Source organism: Anguilla anguilla, chromosome 8, assembly GCF_013347855.1.
Source record: "Anguilla anguilla isolate fAngAng1 chromosome 8, fAngAng1.pri, whole genome shotgun sequence".
Lineage (NCBI taxonomy): Eukaryota > Metazoa > Chordata > Actinopteri > Anguilliformes > Anguillidae > Anguilla > Anguilla anguilla.
In genome coordinates this window covers 26,709,144-26,728,937 of record NC_049208.1, presented here as the reverse complement: position 1 = coordinate 26,728,937, position 19,794 = coordinate 26,709,144, and the positions used below count along the sequence as shown (strand labels likewise).

Below are 19,794 nucleotides of genomic sequence, written 5' to 3'. Positions count from 1 at the left end.
CATCTTACAAACCACCACACATAGTGGCCATGAACGATGGCCCTACAGCTTCACTTTAATTTTTTTACAATGATAATATAAATTTGATACATTTTTAAAATAACGTATAACTAAACAAATATTTATACCATTTCGTAGTCTACATGATATGCATTAGTTTAACTGCTCTAATTTCCCCCGCAAGAGTCATTTGCGATATTCACAATGCAACATAGCCACATATAAAATATAATGTGCACAATATTATGGAATGGATTTTTGAGCGACATTATCGATTCTCACAATTTGGAATCACTGTGGGGGCATTTCATATTAACGTTATAATACCAGGCAGCGTTTCGAGGGAAGGGGAGGGGAAAATAAATCTCCGACATCATATTTGTCCAAGCGAGGCTTCCGTTTCTCTCCGACATATTGTCTGCGGACAGCAAATTCTGGAAGGCTGAGAGCGCCCAAGGATTACGATTTATTTATCGTAAGAAACGGAGCTATCGGACACATCTGATAAAATGGGTGAGTTGCAAATGTTTGTCTTCAAGGCAGGGTTAGAAATAGCGTAAATTTTAAAATACTGGGTGAAAGAATACCTATGTCGTGATTGTCTGGCTGGTTTTCGGTTTTACGCTTGCTAATTTAGCTACTGTTGGGTAACTAGTCTAAGCTCTTGGTTGAGCAGCGGACTAGCTAGCACATTGTTAGCTAATGTTGAATGACGGGGACACGACATGCTTCCTTTAATCTTGTTAGACTGACTAACTAGCTAATTCTATTCAGACCAGTGATTTTGGCATTAGTTATCTAGCCAACCTAATCGTCTAAGGCTTGACCAAGCCTACCCAAACACTGATTTTGTGGTAGTTTGCTAACAGTTAGCTTTTGGGTAACGTGGTTGGTCAACGTTGGCTAACGTTAGCTAGCTGTAATGGAGACGGATGGTTCGTAACTGAACCGCCAGTCGGCCTTCAGATTGTAGCCGGCTAGCGCTTTAACGTAGCTAAACGGCTTACTAAAGGGGCAGATCTATATAAGAATCTAACGTCATGTCATTTTCAAATAAAAATATTGCTGGTAACTAGCTCGCTACGTAACGTTCCGTACAGTTAGTAATGGCTAACGTTTGTTTGTCAACTATTTAACTTCTAGATATTGTAATATTGATATAACAGAACATTAACCTTAAATTTTCAAAGGTACTGCGACTTGATGTAAACTCAGAGAACGTACAGCGTAGCGCAAAGCTAGACAACTGGCGGCCCCAGGTTCAAGTGCGGCCCACCGTTAGCCGTAGTTTACTCTTGGCCCTGTCAACACCGAGGGAAATAAGCAGGTTGGCTAACGTAACATATGCGTTGTCAGCCTCCTTAGAAGCGATACCCATGGGTATGTTTTTTTAAAAAAGATGTCTACTATGTTTACATAAACTTGCATTTCATTTGCACATTGTTTTGTAAGTACGTCAATGTGTGGGAAGTGTTTAACGGACTATTAAGGAAAAAAGGAATCTAGACTCTAACCCCCAAAAAGAAGCAAACTGAAGAATGGTGGTGTAAGGGCTCCACAGATGATGGCTGTTTTGGATTATGGTGTAGGCCTATCTGAGATAAGACTTACTGGGTGGGGTAACGTTATTGGAGTGTACTTTGTCTTATTGGTGTTTTTGCCATTGTAGTTATATGAACGTGTACAGTAGGAATGCATTGTATCTGGGTATGTCATTGTTTGCAAAGCAGCACATTCAAAATATGGTTTTTCTACATTTGATTTTTTCTATGTTTGCCTCACTTTTTCTGTGCACTTTATAATACTTTGCTGTAAAGTGTTGTCAACAACTTGAGTTTTTCCTTTAATGGGAGGTCAACGGGTTGATTTGATGTTATTCAGCCATTCTGGTCCCTACCAATGAGTACTGAAAAAGTGCAGTGATGGGAGGCCTGTAGATTTACTATAATAATTATGTCAGCATCATTTCAGCCCTGCTCTCGTGCTGATGCCCTTCTCTTTGGATGGTGTAGAAAGACGTGTCTCAGCATTGCTGGATTGGTACAGGGCTCACCTTTTGTCTTTTTTTCCCAAAAAACAAGGTCCTGAACTTTATCTTTGAATGGGTGACTAGTCAGATACTACACATGTGTTAGGCCTGTATGTTACTTGCATCTTTTGGCCCATGGATACCTCTCTTGTGTTGTTTGGGGGAAAGGATATCTTGGAAATGTTTAAGGGGTGAAAAAGCAAGGCTTTTTCACCCCTTAAACAGGCATAAGCCTGATTTATCTTTTGTCGTGCAACCCTTTTGACAAGTGTTTTGTGTTTATGCTTCGGCAAAGGGCTGTGGAGAGGGTTCTGTTGCCTATGGTAACGAGACGCGAAACTGCTGATGTTTACATCCGTGAAAGCATTGCAGCGCCCCGTGAAATTACTGAGAAATAGGGGAGGAATAAATGTAATATCTGCTTTTGTTTTGTTTTTTTTAAAAATGATGCAAACAGCAGGAAGAAGGCGGTCTGTCACTCAGATAAACCGAAAATAATGATATAGTCAAGACAGTGAATTTTGGTGTTCCATTTGGCTGTCCAGTCAACACTGTGCGACAAAGTATGATGTTTTAGTTTTACAGGCATTTAGCAGACACTCTTATCCAGAGCGACTTACGTTGTATCCTCTCATCTGAAATAGCTCTCGTGTGACGGTCTGTGGGCGCCCTTCTATTTGTGAGAGCCATGTGATAGTGCACTATAACAGGAACACTGACTGATCAGAGTCGGTGCTTAACTAACATCGGTTGCGCTTAACTAAAAAAAGTCCTGCTGCAATGGCTGTTTCCCCCCTCCTCTGCGTAATACCAACACACTTTTAAACCGGCTGTGCTGGATGTGTATTGAGGCCATGCAATCAGTGGATTTGGTTCCTTGTTAATTATCAGTAAAATTCTTAGACAAAAGAGTCAGGTTTTGAGAGGGGGTGGGGCTGCTGGCTTACTTCCTCAAGTAAGGAGCCCCCACCCTGTGATGTCATTTGCTCCCTGAATGACTCAGGATGTGCCATGCCAGTGGAGTGACTACATATGCTGAGGGTGGACAGTTTGGGCATTTGTATAAAATCTGTGATTAGCTGCTCAATGAAAGTGCTTGTTTAGGACTGCTGGGGGTTTATGTGCAGGTGATAAATGAATGGCCATTTATTAGGGCTGGACGATATACCGCAGCGATAATTATCAAATGCAGTAACGGTCTTCTCCACCATATGGTGTATTGTCCTTCTTTTAGTCTTTTTCTTTTTAATTATACCTGAAACTATAGTAAACTCCCAAATTAAAGAGGCTGCATGAAATGCTTTTGGAAAGAAAACGTAACCACTGTTATCAGTTGGGTGTTGATAAGACAGCCAATCAGCACTGAGGTCGTACAGCTTCCATGTGATCATGTGATGTGTTTTTGTCAACCACATGGAAGCTGCAAGGGCCAATCAATAACTGTGGTTAAGTTTTTTCCAGAAGCATTTCACACGGCCTCTGATGCGTGGTTGTATACTACCGCTTCAGGTGTAATTAAAGAGAAAAAATGAAAAGAAAGACAATACACCACATGGTGGCGATGACTGTTACTGCTTTTGATAATTGTTGTCATGGTATATCCCCCACCCCTGCCATTTATTTGTCCTTGTGTTTTTCCCTGAATTCTTGACATCAGGGATGTGCTGGAAAACGTCCTGCATGTTTCACCATTTGGCTTTTGCTTGGAGGCTTTTGACATGCATTGGTTTTCCCTCAGAATACAGATACTGAAGCTAACGTAAGTCTGAGTGAATCAAAGGCATTTGGATTTGAGTCCTCTCGGATAGGTGGATTTGCAAACCAGCTCTGTTAAGACATTTTTGGCAGGAATTGCTTCTGTCTGCGCTCTCAGAAGTACGGATTGAGGACAAACAACGGTTTGTCTTCAATCCGTGCTTCTGAGATTCAACAATAGTTATAATAAAACACCGCAGTCGCACACAGTCCTGTGGTAGCACTTTGTCCAATACCGATGTGGTGCTGTTAAAGTATAAAGCTTTGTAGGAGCGGAAAAAAAGTAGGTTATAAACTTGGGTGCAAGGGCTTTTCTAACTGCCTGCAGAATAGAACCAGCTTGTAGGTATTAACATTTAGTGTTGTTTCGAATTGTAATGTAACCTATCACAATTACTGAATCTTAAACAGTTGAATGCAGAAAGCATGACTTGGCAGTGAGGCTGATTGTCTCTCTGAGCTGACCACTTGCATGAATTTAGCAGTTTTGAGTAGTTTCATGTGTATGTTAGGAACTTAACGCATAATGAGGAACTTGTATAACCACTGTTGAAAATTGATGCATATTGGCCTACGTGAAACCAATTTTTCATGCATTTTTTTCAGCCATAAGTGACAGGCCTACATGAGAAGGCAGTGAATGTGAATGTTGTATGTGAACAGGCTGGCTACAGTGAAGTGAAATGAATGACGCTGTCAGTAGCGTTTCCTCCCCCTGCCTTGTGTTTCTGTCATTCTCAGGCCATTCAGACGTGTGCCTCTTTCGCAGTAATGAACCGAGTAATGCCTGCCTCCTGCGGGTGGAGTCAGGCACAGTGCAGAGGTCCACTTCTTTCACTGGTGAAGCCAGCAGTTGGTTGCTCGCTGGTTTTGGAACCATGCACAATGTTAGAGGCTTGTGTGGGTGCTCAGCTCTGATGCAGTAGCCTGCGATCTCTGATGTCAAGCTGCTGTTGATATTGTCTTGAAGTTGGAGTGGACAGGGATAGCACTGCTGTCTTCTGATTCCTCATTTAAGTGTGTCTTTCCAGGTTACTGCATTTTATTCATGCGCCATTGTCTTTAATAGTGAGGGCCTGGAAAGTGATGGTAAGCCCTTGTGCTGAGGGTACAGAGCAGGACACTAGCGGCCTGTCAGCTGGGCCGATGTACATTCCTCTCGTCGTCTGTAGTCAGAACGAAAGCGGAAGCCAGCATGAGATCAGCACTGACCTCGACGTGTGAAAGTCAGAACGAGATCACTGTCAGACCTTCAGTCGGCCCCGCGTTTGTCGCAGTCGCGTTTCACGGCTGGAGGAACTGAGACGCTGACAGAGGGCTGTTTGTGTCTCGCGAGCAGAAACCACAGCGAGTCCCGCGAAGGATAACTACAGAATGAACCGCTACAAGAACAAGGCCCTGAACCTGGAGGAGATGCGCCGCAGGCGAGAGGAGGAGGGCATCCAGCTCCGGAAGCAGAAACGAGAAGAGCAGGTACCCCCACGCACCCCTCCCACCTCTCAGCCCTTTCTCTCGCTCTTACCCTCTCTCTTTCTGCTTCCCTGTACATCTGCATCTTTTTGCGGGCTGCACTGCTGTAGACTGAGAGAATCAGTTTAGTACAGCATCCTTTTCAAAATTAAGAATATAAACTGCAGACGTGTGCCATTTCTATCCCTGTCATGTGTTTACTGCAGTTGAAGTCATGTAGCTTGCTCGAGGACATGACAGCAGTTCAGCTCGGAGTCAAATCCGCTTAATCGGTGTGCTACATGGCTGTCACTCTGAACAATTCGGTTAGGACGAATAATTGGGTTCGGTGTGTGCATTGAACCCCCCCCCGCCCCTTTGTGATTAACAGCTGTTCAAGAGGAGAAATGTGGAGATGCTGAATGAGGAGGTGGGAGTCTTTGACAGCCCCCTCATGGATGCCTTCATCAGCTCCACTACAGCTGGGGTGAGTTTCTGCCCCACTACCATCAGGCCCGTCCTGAGCAGGGTGCCACTGTTTCGGCTTGATGCCGTGGCCAGTGCGTCCAGTCTGGACTGTTGAGCTGTGCCATGCTGAGAACTGGATTCTTGACCATTGCTTGTCAGGTCAGGTAAAGCACTGGTGATTGTTTTCCAGGAGGGCGTCATCACCAGAGACATGGTGGAAATGCTCTTCTCTGAAGATCCTGAACTCCAGCTTGCCACCACACAGAAATTCAGAAAGCTTCTGTCAAAAGGTACTGCCTCACCTCTCTCTCTCTCTGTCTCTCTCTGTGAGTGTGTGTGTGAGAGAGGGGCTGTTCTAGGTGGGAGCAACAGTATGTTCCGTTTATATCTGTATCCTAATGTCTCTGTCTCCATTGTGTCTTCTCTAGAGCCGAATCCTCCCATCGATGAGGTTATCCACACCCCTGGTGTTGTGGAGAGGTTTGTGGAGTTCCTGAAGAAAAGCATCAACTGCACACTGCAGGTGGGTGTTGTTGTGACTGGCCAGTTGTGACCAGAGCGAGAGAAGCATTAGCACTGACTCCATCTCTTTCTCCTCCCCAGTTTGAGGCTGCCTGGGCACTCACCAACATCGCCTCCGGGACGTCCCAGCAAACCAAGATTGTGATCGAAGCTGGGGCGGTGCCCATCTTCATCGAGCTCCTCAACTCTGATTTTGAGGATGTGCAAGAACAGGTAACCCTGGACTGTTATGACCAGATCCTTTCTTTCTTCAGTTCTATCAGATGTTCTTGCTTCTTTGCTCTTTTGAGTCCATGGTTTAAATGAGGCAGAAGTGGTAATACAGAATAAGTTGTCATAGCTCTTCATTAGTTCACACAATGAACAATGGGTTAATATTACTTGCATTCATCAAACAAAGGCAGTCAAGGGTGAGTTTACTTGCCTTTATTTCAGAACACCAAACACAGTTCTTCTCAAAGGTATCTTCTGTGTTTCCCATCTCTTTAGGCCGTGTGGGCTCTAGGGAACATCGCAGGTGACAGTGCTCTGTGCAGAGACTATGTACTAAACTGTAACATCTTGCCACCTCTTCTAATGTAAGTACTGACCTCCAGCAAAACTGCCACAATCAGCGTTTCTTCAGTGGTCTCAAGTCTATTCAAGGGTCTTGTCTACCTTGGCGGAAATCGTTTTCATTACATTTTTCCCATTGACTATATGTACCTTGTCTTCTGTTAATATGTTATATTTGTGAAATTCCAAGTAATAGCAGTGTTATTGAGTTTGTTGAACATGTCTTGGATAAGTTTGGTTTCGTGGAAATAATCACACACTATATAAGTGCTCAAAAAGTATAAGCATACTATAGTTAAAACATTTAAACCTGTGTGCATGCACATACGCTAGTCATTCTAAATGTAGGTGGAAGCAAGTCTTATGTTTTTAAATATTATTCCATTCCCAGGTTGCTGACCAAGTCCACCAGACTGACAATGACCAGGAATGCAGTGTGGGCGCTATCAAACCTGTGCCGAGGAAAAAGTCCAGCGCCTGAGTTTGAGAAGGTGTCCTATGATCACACCTTAGAAATTTAAATGCCGTTAAATCTAATTGCTGTGGGTCTTTTTCAGTAATGGATGTAAACGGGTGTTAATTAAAAAAAAAAAAAAGATTCACAAACTGCCAAACTCATGAGGATCTGACGTTAGAGAAAAATGCATAACACTCTAGTTGGTACTCAAAGGTAGACTAAGCGAAGGATTGAACAACCTCCTCCCACTGTGAATTATACACAGAGAGGCAGGAGTGTGGAATACAGTAGACACAAGTGCCTTGGCATAACCTCTCTGTTGTGCCCTTTAGCGTAATTCAGTTTCTTCTTGCTCCACTCCACATTTGAAGTGACTAAATTTCTATACAGATCTCCTTCACATTGCTGCAAGCTGAGAAATCTGAACCAGATGACATATCCGGTACAAGGCAAAAATCTAAGTTGTTTACGTCATTCACATAAGACTAGATAAATAAATCTGCTAGCGAACCAGAGAAGTTTTTATTATTTCGCTGTACATCATTGAAGCCGTCTCATTCGCCAAAGCAGCTTGCACAGTGAGTGTTAGTGATGTCATCAGACTTTGACGTCGGTCCTCTGTAACATTTCTGAGCTATTTCACCTCTCTGGAATGCGTCTGTTCCTCAGATGGTGAGGGATACAATACTCCCACACAGCCCAGATATGCAACAGACAATACTGCAGGAATCTTTATTTTCAGATTAAGTTTCACCACAAATCCCAGATACATTTATATACATTTCTCATATTTTTTGTCTATACGTTTCTCATCTTTTTTATTTTTTTAAAATTACTTTTTATTTGTCTTAGTGAAAAACCTGTCCAAACATTAAATTGCAGTAAATCATTTTTGGTCATTTATTGTTGCTGCATAATCAAATTTCTACATAAAAATTGCAAGGAAGCCTTTTGTGTTTTAACACCTCTTTCATTCATTTATTCACTCACGCACACACACCCGCCTGTCTGCTCACACTGACGGGTCCTGTTCCCCAGGTTTCGCCGTGCCTGCCCGTCCTGTCCCGGTTGCTGTTCAGCAGTGATCCAGATCTGCTGGCGGACGCGTGCTGGGCCCTGTCCTACCTCTCAGACGGGCCCAACGAGAAGATCCAGGCCGTCATCGACTCTGGGGTCTGCAGGAGGCTGGTGGAGCTGTTGATGTGAGTGGGCGGCCAGTGTAATGGAACAATCCACAGGGCTGTGGGCCGCAGAGAGCAGGGGAATGTTTCCTTGCTTGGGGCCTATGCTCAGGGGGTGACAGGGCAGCAGAGACGCATTCCCTTGTAGAAGAAACTACAGGACGAGGGGGAGGGGTAGAGGGATATAGCATAGTGTATTAGAGGCACCATTCTTTCAGAATATTCCAGACTACCCTTGTTGAAAGGTATCGGCAGGGCTGGGGATGGGCTTACATAGCTTTCATTTTCTGAATGTGCAGGAACAAACATTTGTTCGAAGCTCCTAATTTTTCACTGTCATTAAAACTTGAGCCGTCTGTGGAACAGACTGTACAGCACTCAGGGAAAGGTCAGCTCAATGATTAGTGAGCTCTGTGTTTGTGAATTCATTTAGTTCTGTGGTAATGTAGCACTCGCTGATGTCCTCTCTCACTCCCACAGGCACACAGACTACAAGGTGGCCTCACCAGCCCTGAGGGCTGTGGGGAACATTGTCACCGGTGATGACATTCAAACACAGGTAGGCACTCATGAGAACCTACCTCCTGTTCAGCAGAGATGTGGAATAGTTCTTTCAGGGGGGATGGCTAATGTAACACAAGGGAAGTGGGCAAACTGTCCCTTAATCCTCATTGTGGTTGGAGTAAAACATGAGTTAACTCGGTTTCTCACGAGTCCATCAAAGGAAATTTCTCTCTGTAGCAAAAAGTAATTGTGCTAAATCTTTGGTAAGACATTGTGACTCCACCCATCTTTGGGTTAATGAAATCTTTTAAAGTTATGGAAAGTTAAAGTCTGAAATCAGCCCCTGCATGTCTTGCGTTTCAGGTGGTCCTGAACTGCTCCGCCCTGCCCTGTCTCCTGCACCTCCTGAGCAGTGCCAAGGAGTCCATCCGCAAGGAGGCCTGCTGGACCATCTCCAACATCACGGCGGGGAACAGAGCACAGATCCAGGTACACGGCCAGAAACCGCTTCAGCAACCCCCTTCTGAGTACAGACCTTCTTCATTTTCATCTACAGCTTGCATACCACAAACAGTATGGAAGCACTGAAATAGTCTTCCAACCAAACGATCAGATTTTGGTAGATGTGTCAGAAATGGGAGCCCCATTAAGGGGGAGAAAGGGGGAAGTTTTCCGGGCTGCAGGCTGGCCCATTGGGGTTTCTGGGAGTGGCGTATGGCTTGAAGCCTCCAGTGATCTGAACCCCATCTCCTCGGTTCTCTCTCCCCGACTCCTTCCAGACGGTAATAGACGCCAACATCTTCCCCGTCCTGATTGAGATTCTCCAGAAGGCGGAGTTCCGCACACGGAAAGAGGCGGCGTGGGCGATCACAAACGCCACCTCGGGCGGGACCCCCGAGCAGATCAGGTGAGCGGGGGGCTCAGGGATGGTAGCAGGACCACCTCACTGTTGGAGGCCACAGTGCAAATCCTGAAGTTCTAGCTTTTATCAAAGATGAGTTGAAACGTGCAAGGATTGGTGTATGAAGACTGGATGACTGGGCTCGTAGGCAGAGCCAGCAAGGGGGAAAGAATCCCACGTCTATCATCATTCTGCATCAAGCTAGCTCTCATTGCTATTTTAGTAATGTCAGCAAATTGCTTTATGTTGTTTCCTAAACATCAGCAAAGGTATTTTGGCTAAATAAACTGAATAGGTCTCAAGTGCTCTTCCTACCTGCTTACAGACTGGACAAATGATCAAATGCATGAATATTATGGGCTACGTTTGTACAGTTTAATGGCCAATTTAAATGTAGCAGGCAGAAAGAAGAGACGTTAAATGCTCTGAGCCGTGTTGATTACATAACCTTTTTTTTTTTTGTATAAATTTGAATGTCCTAAAATATCATTCTATGCTTTCACATCGTAGTAGATATTTTAATCTAATGCGTTTTGAATGTGAGTGAAAAGAAACCCGCTCACAAAGCTTTTCCTGGAGTCAAGAACACTATCGCCTGTCGTGTCATTCACATTTTTATTAGTGTGCTATATAACTTTAGCTAATGGAATTTACCCGAATGACTCTCGATTATTAATTCATGAAAATGAATCGATCAAAGGAATTATTGAAAATTAGCTTCCCTAGACACAACACACAACGTTTGGATTTCTGTGGCATCACATTGCTTCTCGAAAGCTTTAAGTGGTATTTTCACTGCTAGAAAGAATGCAATTAAGTTACACTCTAGGACTCCACTTGTGAGTTTTACACTATTGCCTGTGGCTTAATGTAACAGATTTCTTAAGTATTGTTTTATTTTTTGCCTGCAAAGGAGGCTAAACTTGATTAACATATTGTAATTTGAGGCATCTATGCTAAAGCAGCTGTTCTATGAAACCGAGCTAGAGTACAGAACCAAATCGCAGCAGTGTAAACTCTGCTCAGAACTTGGCTGCCTACCAGGCCACAGAAACGGTGACGTGCTCGACGGAGGCCATTTTGGCCCCGTTTGCTCGATGTCTATCGGCCTGTCCTCCCCCTGTCCGTGCAATTACTGTAATCTGGAGCAGGGACTGACAGCAAAAACGTCGCAATCTCTCTCCTTGACAAAGGGGCCTCATTATCGTCACGCCGCAGGTCCAGCCCGCTGGCTGCGCTTCCCTCCGCATGCTGCTGAGCAGGACACCACGGGCCTCTGTGTTTACTTTAATTACATGCAATCAGAACGGAGCCTGCAGCGCAACCACTGCCCATCTTCTCTTTTTATGGACATTTCCCACAATGCCTCTGCAAAAACGATCAGTGTTCTCTCTTCCCCCTGTTAATTGAAGTTCAGTACTGGGGGTTTTGATGAGGCGTCAGTGACTTTTTGAATTCCGGCACTGCTTTTCTTAATTCGGATGCATGTTATGGGTTGTTCTCCCTGTTTCTGTAGCGTAGTAGTCTGCTGTTGGGACACTGATACTCTCACATCATTAGCACGTCAGACATAAGATTAACAAGTCAGGGTAATTTGTACTACTTTTATCCCTTGTCGGTGTCTTGCTTGGCTGCTAACATGCCACACTTTGTAATTAATTGGTTACACTCAAGAACACACTTTCCTCAGTAATGCATCAGGAACAGACAAAAATGTTTAAGCCAGTAACCAATTTGGATAATGTCAGTTGTAAGATTAATTTGGGTTGTAATTAGATCCTAGTGGAAATGGAAAAAATAGTGGTTGTTCAAAAAAACTTTTCTTTTTTTAAGGCAATCTACTATAATACTCAAATACATTTGAATAAACAGCAGTTGTAACCATCTCAACATAAAGCTTGGAAACCATGTAAAGAAATGGATAAGCTGGGTGATGCTCTCCTCTTCAACGTTTGAAAAGAAGATATCCAGATGTAAATGCATCGCATTGGAATTTACATTGTTTGGTTAAGAGGTCTATGACCTTCATCAGTTATATTGTGAAGGCAGTTATGTACTGTGATAATGATCAGTATGTATGGTCCCTCTCCATATCGTTGCTCTCACCGCAGCATGGCCTGGGTTCAGGCTGGCACATTGAGCATCATTTCTAACTGCAACAGCTTGCTGTTTGATTCAGTTCAATTTTGTTAACATAGTGTATTCTACAGAGACTTTCCCAAAGGCCTTTTACAGAAAAACAGGAAATGACTCATTTCCAAAAGACTGAGCCTGAACACCCAAAAAACCAACAACTGAGTTAAATAAATAAATAAATAACCAATCGAATCCAATCAAAACTCAAAGTGGCAAGTGGCAAAACTCTGCAGTGTAGAGAAATCTTGGGAGGTGTACAGCTGTAGAGGGGGAGCCTCTCCCCGCGGGCCCGCCCAGTGTCAGAAGTTAAAGACAGCTTAAATGGTAATCGGGAGGAAATGGGGAATCTATCGGCAAATAATGATAGTGGTTGGACAGATTATAGCCTGGGGTATTAAACTAGCTGGTACAGACCGTCCTAGCAAATCAGTGTACGTTAATATACCAGTCAGAAAAGCAAGGACATACAACATACAACTAAGCCTCCTGGTCGCATCAGGGCACAGGGTGGGGGGAAGGGGCCGAAGCCCCAGGGTTGCAGGCATCGGCACTACTTTTTCACATAGACAAGAACCTGCTGTATTTAACTCTCTGTACAGAACTGACCTACTGTACACATTTGTCTTCCACCCCCTGCCTTTGCCCCGCCCCTCCGCAGGTACCTGGTGAACCTGGGCTGTATCAAACCGCTGTGTGACCTGCTGACCGTCATGGACTCCAAGATTGTGCAGGTGGCACTCAACGGCTTGGAGAACATCCTCAGGCTGGGGGAGCAGGAGGCCAAGAAGGACGCCAAGCAAAATGGCAGCGGCATCAATCCCTACTGCGGCCTGATTGAGGAGGCCTACGGTACGCACTCTCACAAACCTCCTGACTGTGTCCACACTAAAGAGGCCTACTGTATGTGAATGGGTACAGTCAGCCTCTATTGCAGGAGAGCTGCAGTGTTCATATCCCTACATCCAGCTCCTTTTGTGGCATCTCTGAGGAACCTACAATATTCAGATGTGCTGTTACTATTGTGAACTGCTTAATCTGTTTTTATTGTGAACACCTAATGGCCTCGAGAACATTTTGAGTGTATGAACAAATGTTTGATAATTGTGCTTCTAGGGACTAGAACAAGAACATATAAAGGCAGAATTTATTTATATTTTTTGGCTTTTTTAGCATAATTTGATGACTTTCCCTCTGCTTATTCCCTTCAACAGGGTTGGATAAGATTGAATTCCTGCAGAGTCACGAGAACCAGGAGATCTACCAGAAAGCGTTCGACCTGATCGAGCACTACTTCGGCGTGGAGGAGGAGGACCCAAGCCTGGCCCCGCAGGTGGACGAGAACCAGCAGCAGTACCTCTTCCCCCAGCAGGAGGCGCCCATGGAAGGCTTCCAGCTATAACTGCTCCGCCCCTTTTCGGCCCCCCTCCCTCCCCCCCCCCCCCGCGCGCAGTCACACCATCGAAACCTAACGGCACGCAGCCGGGCCCAGCCGGGACGCCGCCACCATTCCGATCCAAACGCCCACCACCGAAGGCCCAAGCCTGCCGAGACGACGAGCAGCACCACACCACCACTGCTTCTGTTGCCCATGGTATATTCCTACTGGTTTATCCAGTGCTCACGTTTTCACTATCTCTAGAGCCACATTTTGCCAGACACCATTTCAGAATAGCACTAGGCAGCCCGGGTCGGAATCCTTCGGGAGCACAGTGCATGCTTTTTGGAGAACTCTAGGATCCCAACGCTGTAGGATCAGAATAAAACCTGTCTGACGTGAGGAGAGATCTTCCTTTTGGGAAAGAAATGGGTTTTTTTTTCTTCTCCCCTCTCCGTTCTGTCTGTGCGGGTAATGTCAGTGAGCCACGTATTTATATACTGCAACAGAAAATGGTGCTCAGCTGCGATGTGTCCCAGAATCTAAAACGTATCATTCGTTCTCAGACCTTCTGTCTTTTCAACATAAGATATAGTATGTGTCACTGAGTGAGTTTGACACTGGATATCTAAGGTTCTTTTGCTACTGATACAGAAAGTATTTGTTTTCCTTATATTTGTTTTATGTTCCCACAATTTTTGAATTTGCAAGAGAATGACCTTAATTTGGTTTAATTATTATTATTTTTTTTTGTGGGCTTTTTTGGGGGGAGGGGGGAGGGTCTGAGAATTAATTTAGGGCAGGGGCCTGGGGTAGAGGCAGCATGAATTGGTGGTTGGAACATGGGTTGGGGCTACTGGAGATGTCTTGGAAGAGGTTTGTGAGTTTCACAATGTATAGGTTAGTAGCTGATCAAAGGTGATATAACTAGTGATATAATATTTGTTGTGTGCCGTGTTATTAATAACGATAAATTTAAAGTATCAAATAAATTAATGAATAGATGCAAGATTTAAAAGTACACATCTGAGGGGGCAGGGCAGCTGCCTGCAGCAGCACATTATGTACATTTGTCAAACGGAGCTTATTTTTTATATATGCATATAGGTATAAAGATCTTTACATTTTGAGAGTCTTAATTTGGCTTTCATGGTTTTTTTTTTCATTTGTTTTTTGTTTTTTAAATTGAAGCCCAATGTAAATAGAGATGCTGTTAGCATGTAGCCCAGGCCTCACATACCCCCAGTTTGTGTACTTTATGGTTTCGCATGGTGTTAATATTATATTGCCGTCATTTTGCCTCCCTTGCCAAACACTTGGAGATAAATAGGATGTGGTGTTACACCACTCCTGTCAGCTGAACATTGAAAAATATTAAAATAAAACATAGTGATGTTCGGGGAAAAATAGTCGCAAGATAAGTTACAATTAACCTGAAATTGCATGTGTCTGACCCATAGGATGGTGAGTAGGACCTACAGCTTTTGTCCAAAGATGGTTCTGGACGATGAGAATTTTCAGTGCAAGGCTCCAAGTTTTTAAATTGTACCGAACCACTTTAAAAAAGATGCATGTAGCACCATCGATTCATCTTTTCTCCAGCAGTTATAGTGCCCAGTTGCATTGTCCCTCCACATTGCTGAGGCATAGCTGGACTATGTGTATACCTGTGTGCGAGAGCTTGAAGAAGTACAAACCAGTTCACTGGTGAGGACATAGTTTTTTTTAGGAGACGCTGTTTTGGGGCTTTGGCTCGGTCTCGTTTAAGATGTTACAAATCCTGTGGCACTTGGAGGTGCTCCTCGGCTTACTGCCCAAGGTCCCAGACTGAATCGGAGCAACCAGGCAGCCTTTCACCAGTGTAATGGGATACACAAGTTCTTGTGCCGCCTAGCTGGGTTTATTGGTAGTGATGGGAAAGAGTGGCCTCTATAAATCTGAAACCCTTGAAAGGCGTTGCCTCATTGACCGTTGTATTATTGTTAGACACAATTTGAATTGCGCATGTAGTTGTTGCTTTGATTTCCTGATGAAAGAAAGGGAGCAGTTCATGTGGAATATTGGCCAGCCTTTCACTTTTAGGTACTCTCAAGCTGTCCTGGCTTGGTGCAGATATGTCTGCTTGCATTTCAGTTGGCATGACAAACTTTCTTGCCCATTGTTAGTTTAAGGATAATAGTTAATAACAGATGCAATTTATTTGCGTAACTGTCAAAAAAGGGTTTGCAACAATCCCGAATACTATATTACTGACCAGTACCTTTGTTGTTAAATGTGGAAAACCTCTCCAGACACAGTAATTTAAGAATGTTGTTTCAGACCTACACAATGGCAGCTGAATTGTAAGATCTCTTCAGTCTAGTTACTAGGCGGTGTTTGGATGGGAAATGTATTAGGGCGTTTGATGGGTCAGATTGATGCATGGTTTAGGGAGACGTCTTTGTCTTCCAATGTTCCTCACCTGAAAAGCTCTTGCTGTACATAGTTTATTACTATATATTTTTATATATTTGTTCTTTCCCCCAAAATCCATCTAGCTGATTATTCTCAAGCTTTGGCAAGGGAAAGAAGTCTTGCATTTAAAGGCAAATGTAACCAGAAATTTAAAATATATATATATATATAAATATATTTGCACACACTACTTTCACACATGCATACAAGACCAGCCAACACTGTACACACTTATACCCACCATAGCTACACAACACAACAGAGGAAAATGGCTTCCATAATCTAGCCTTGAAGGAAAATCTTTGCATGGCTTTTTTGTGCAGGCTAGAACAGAATTGTCTTTGACGTTCATGTGTAAATGCGCTCTGGATTCTTTTCTTCCTTTTCTAGATTTTCAGCTTCCTTTAAAAAATAAAAATGAGAGAAAAAAAAGAGAGAGAGAGGCACCCTCACTCACCCTGTGATCACATTGGTGGGTCATGAGCCCTTGTGAATTTGGAGTAATGCTGGCTGTTTTTTTTAACATCCCTTTGCTTACCTCTTTAAAAAACTGTGACTCTGCTGTTTTGTGGTGACAGTATAGCCACCATATTCTCGAATTGTGGAAGCGTTTTTCTCTACCTCTGCGCCATACGGACTGGATTGGTGCTTTATCGGGTTGGGGAGGGCGTGGTTGACAGCTAAACATTTTGGCGGTTGACATTGACAGACAGGTTCTGTGTGAAGGGCAAGTTTGTCCTATATGTGTATGCCCACCTTTTTTCACCTCAGACTGTGGGTCTTGCTCTGCGGTTGGTTAGTTATTGAAACCTGAACCAACCAGTTTGTGCATATACCGTTGACAGTTGGTGGACAGAGTCCGTTTTTCTTTCTCTCAATATGTTGAGAATTTCAGTCATTATTTGGATGTGACAAGCTATGGTTCTTTGACCTTATTCCTTCCTTAATTGACTTTATACCTGAACATTCTAACCCTCTTTGATTTGTAGTAAATTTGTCAAGACCATTGCCTGAACTATCCTGTTATGAACCAAGTCACAATGCGAGCTCTTGGGTGTGTTATGTCAGTTATTGGTTAGATGGCCAGCAGGTAGCTCCCAGAGAAATGGGTTTCCTGGTTACCCTGAACATGTAACATTTTAAATACAGTGACTTGCAGAAAAATAGAAAAAGAAAAAAGAAAAGACAAATATCTGCAAAGTGGCAACAAAAAGCAAAAAATTAAAAAAGTGCCATTGATCAGAACTTGCAGAGCATGTATTTATTTTCTTTTGCCTGACAAAGTTGATCAGGTTACTGTGGGATGTCACTGTATTTTTACCCAATGGAACCATCGCCTCTGTCTAGCTTTCTTGAATCTGTATTCTAAGCACAATCTCTAAAATTGATTTGTTGATTGTTACTCTCTGTACACCTATGAAACATATTGTTTGAGACATTTAACCTTTCAGCATACTTCGTTTTTGAAGTCAAAGCCTTTCATTAAATAATTCATTTCTTTCAATTCAGTCCTCCTGCTTGAAAGAAACACAAAATCCTTTGTTCCTGGTTCAGTACCCTCACCTGATATTGAAATCTGCTGTTAACTATGCAAAATGGGAGTGAGGCCTTCTGACCGAGGGCACTTGCTTGGATCCATGTTATTTCAAATTATGTAGAAGTGTTCTTTTTTTCATTGCCCCCCTTCTCTCTTATTTGTTGCATGCTGTTTGGAAAATTTCAGATTGTCAGCAGCTAAAGTGTTTAGTTTTTGGAGAGGTGGGGAAGGTGTTTTCACCACAGTCTCTTCAAATAAAAGAGCAAGAATACTTGCCAACTGGCATACATTTTTTGAGGTGAAAAATAGGGAAAACGTTATTTTAAATTTAAACCGCTTATAACTGCATGACTTACAGTGTAGATAAATTATTGCCCTGGTTGAGTTTAGCAGGCGATCTGTTTGTGGTTTATGGATGACGGGTCAGCCCACGGCTGCTTTGGAAGTACTCCCCAACCTCCGACTATGCTTCACCTCATTGGCTCGCTGCTAAAACCTCGCTCAACCTGTGCCTGTTGAACACGCTCCAGGTTCTTTTGTCGCTTGTTAGTTTTTGTCCTGTTATTTTCAAGACCAGTGAGGTATAAAGAAAAGAGGAACAAACAAATAAAAAAAAATTAAGAAAACAAACAATGCACTCCTATTCACAAAAGTGCCAATCCGACCAATAAAGACTGAAGGTTGATGTATATCGTCTGTCTTTACGACTTTGTTTTTTACTTGAATATGCACAAATAGTGTGCAGATTGTTGCTGCTTTTTTCCTTACCTATAAAATTGCATTACCCACTACAATTTCTGTAAAGAAATGTGGCATAGTTGCAGTTGGTGCACTAAATTCTTTTATCGGATCAGAATAGAGGAATTAATCATTTAAGGTGTATATTGTTCATTTTTCTAATTTATTCTGTGGTACTTCATTCAGAATTCATCAGACCGAAGTCAGTGCTGTTGTAATTGCTTTTTTTCCCCCTGTCTGCTTTAATGCTGCAAACCCAAGTTGCAAATGTGTTCCAGGAGTTCAGTGTCTCGTCAGTTCCCAGTGTTAGTCATGATGTGTGTACTTTTGACACTGTTGCGTACTTTCATAACTGGGTTTTGCAAGGTGGTATAGGCTCTTGAATATGATCAGCCACATTTTGACGAGTGATAGTGCTAGTCAGTTTTTCAGGGATGTAGCTTCAAGCAGTGTGAATACAAACCATTTTGGTGTAGTGATCGTCCGACTAAATGTATACTTTTAAAAAATTGCAACATTTAGTCACCGGCTTTGACGTTTTCTTGTATTTACCTACATGTCTAATGTCTTGTTTTGTTCTACGTAAAAATTTATTTCAAACAGAATCATTTATAAAGTTTCAAGACATGATTTATAAATTGAGTGAAAATGGGTTATTTTTCTGAATTTAAAAAAATGGACATCTATTTGGAGTAGCAATAAGATGAGGATTTCAGACTAAATATCATCAACTCTCCTCTCAAACACTCCTTCAGGTATATTGTTCAGGCACTTGACCGTATTGTTGGTGTACATAATTGAAACCACTGCTTGACTACATAAAGTCCTGGCTTCAAATGTAATGAACTCGTTTACAAAACAGAGTATCGTATCAAGTAGAGCTCTGGTTATAGGGTATTTCATATGAATGAATACAGCAATTGTCCTGATGTAATTGCATTTGCTTCTGAGAAGTGTTGAAAATGATTCAAATGTATTTTGCTTTATATCGACAAAAAAGGAAATGCAAGTTATTTCTTGTCTTCCGTCCTGGATATTGTACACTTTGTAATGATCCATAACAGACATATCCATTGTCCCATTACAGAATATCTTCCCACAGTTTTTGTTTTCAAACTTCTAAGAGTGCTGACCTACAACTGTTTACAAAATGTTTATCATATTGGTAGAAAACTAATTTTCATATATTTAAAGTGGACAGCCCAGATATTTTGTTTGCTCCTTCAATTTCCTTCCTTTTAAATGTTTTTATTTTGAGTCCTTTTGATAGCTTGCTATTGCCCATGTTACTTGACGTGCGACGGACTTTACTTTACCGACCGTATGAATGAGTGACAGCACACTGATATACATGTAAACTGATCATGACACACAAACATGAACACACAAAAACAAACATGAAATGCATTCAAATGTCCAGAAGTTTTTTTCTTATGGTTACAAGTAATGTACAGAAAAATGAAAAAAATAAAATCATCTTGCAATTCACCAATGTCCTGAGTCGATGCTGTTTTGTTGTATGTGGCTTGAGTTTTCGTTCACTGTATGGTAAATATGTATGTGGATCCATATAGAGATATTTCTATGTTCTGATTGCGATCAGGCACTAAATCCAGACCTTATGAATCAAAAAATTGGTTGCTCTTGCAATGAGGCTGCAGATGGAGGCAATTGGCAGTAGAGAAAAATGGAGCACTGACATGTAGTTTCGGGATGATTTGCAAGAGCACAGT

The 19,794-nt window shown here is 42.7% G+C and overlaps 1 protein-coding gene across 1 annotated transcript; it reads left to right on the top strand.

Annotated features, from left to right (window-relative positions):
• Positions 1–355: 355 nt before the first annotated feature.
• Positions 356–19,553, top strand: LOC118233368 (importin subunit alpha-7). The gene is made up of 14 exons (XM_035429025.1): positions 356–513; positions 5,124–5,257; positions 5,625–5,720; positions 5,892–5,991; positions 6,130–6,224; positions 6,305–6,436; positions 6,713–6,801; positions 7,170–7,269; positions 8,274–8,437; positions 8,897–8,975; positions 9,284–9,409; positions 9,700–9,827; positions 12,616–12,806; positions 13,169–19,553. The coding sequence occupies exons 1-14, from the start codon at positions 510–512 to the stop codon at positions 13,354–13,356; spliced, it is 1,626 nt and encodes a 541-aa protein (XP_035284916.1). The 5' UTR covers positions 356–509; the 3' UTR covers positions 13,357–19,553.
• The last annotated feature ends 241 nt before the right edge of the window (positions 19,554–19,794 follow it).

Excerpts from the sequence above, each read along its gene's own strand:
- LOC118233368 (XM_035429025.1), top strand. Across the intron at positions 7,270-8,273 it reads CAGCGCCTGAGTTTGAGAAG|GTTTCGCCGTGCCTGCCCGT; the intron begins GTGTCCTATGAT and ends CCTGTTCCCCAG. Across the intron at positions 8,438-8,896 it reads AGGCTGGTGGAGCTGTTGAT|GCACACAGACTACAAGGTGG; the intron begins GTGAGTGGGCGG and ends TCACTCCCACAG.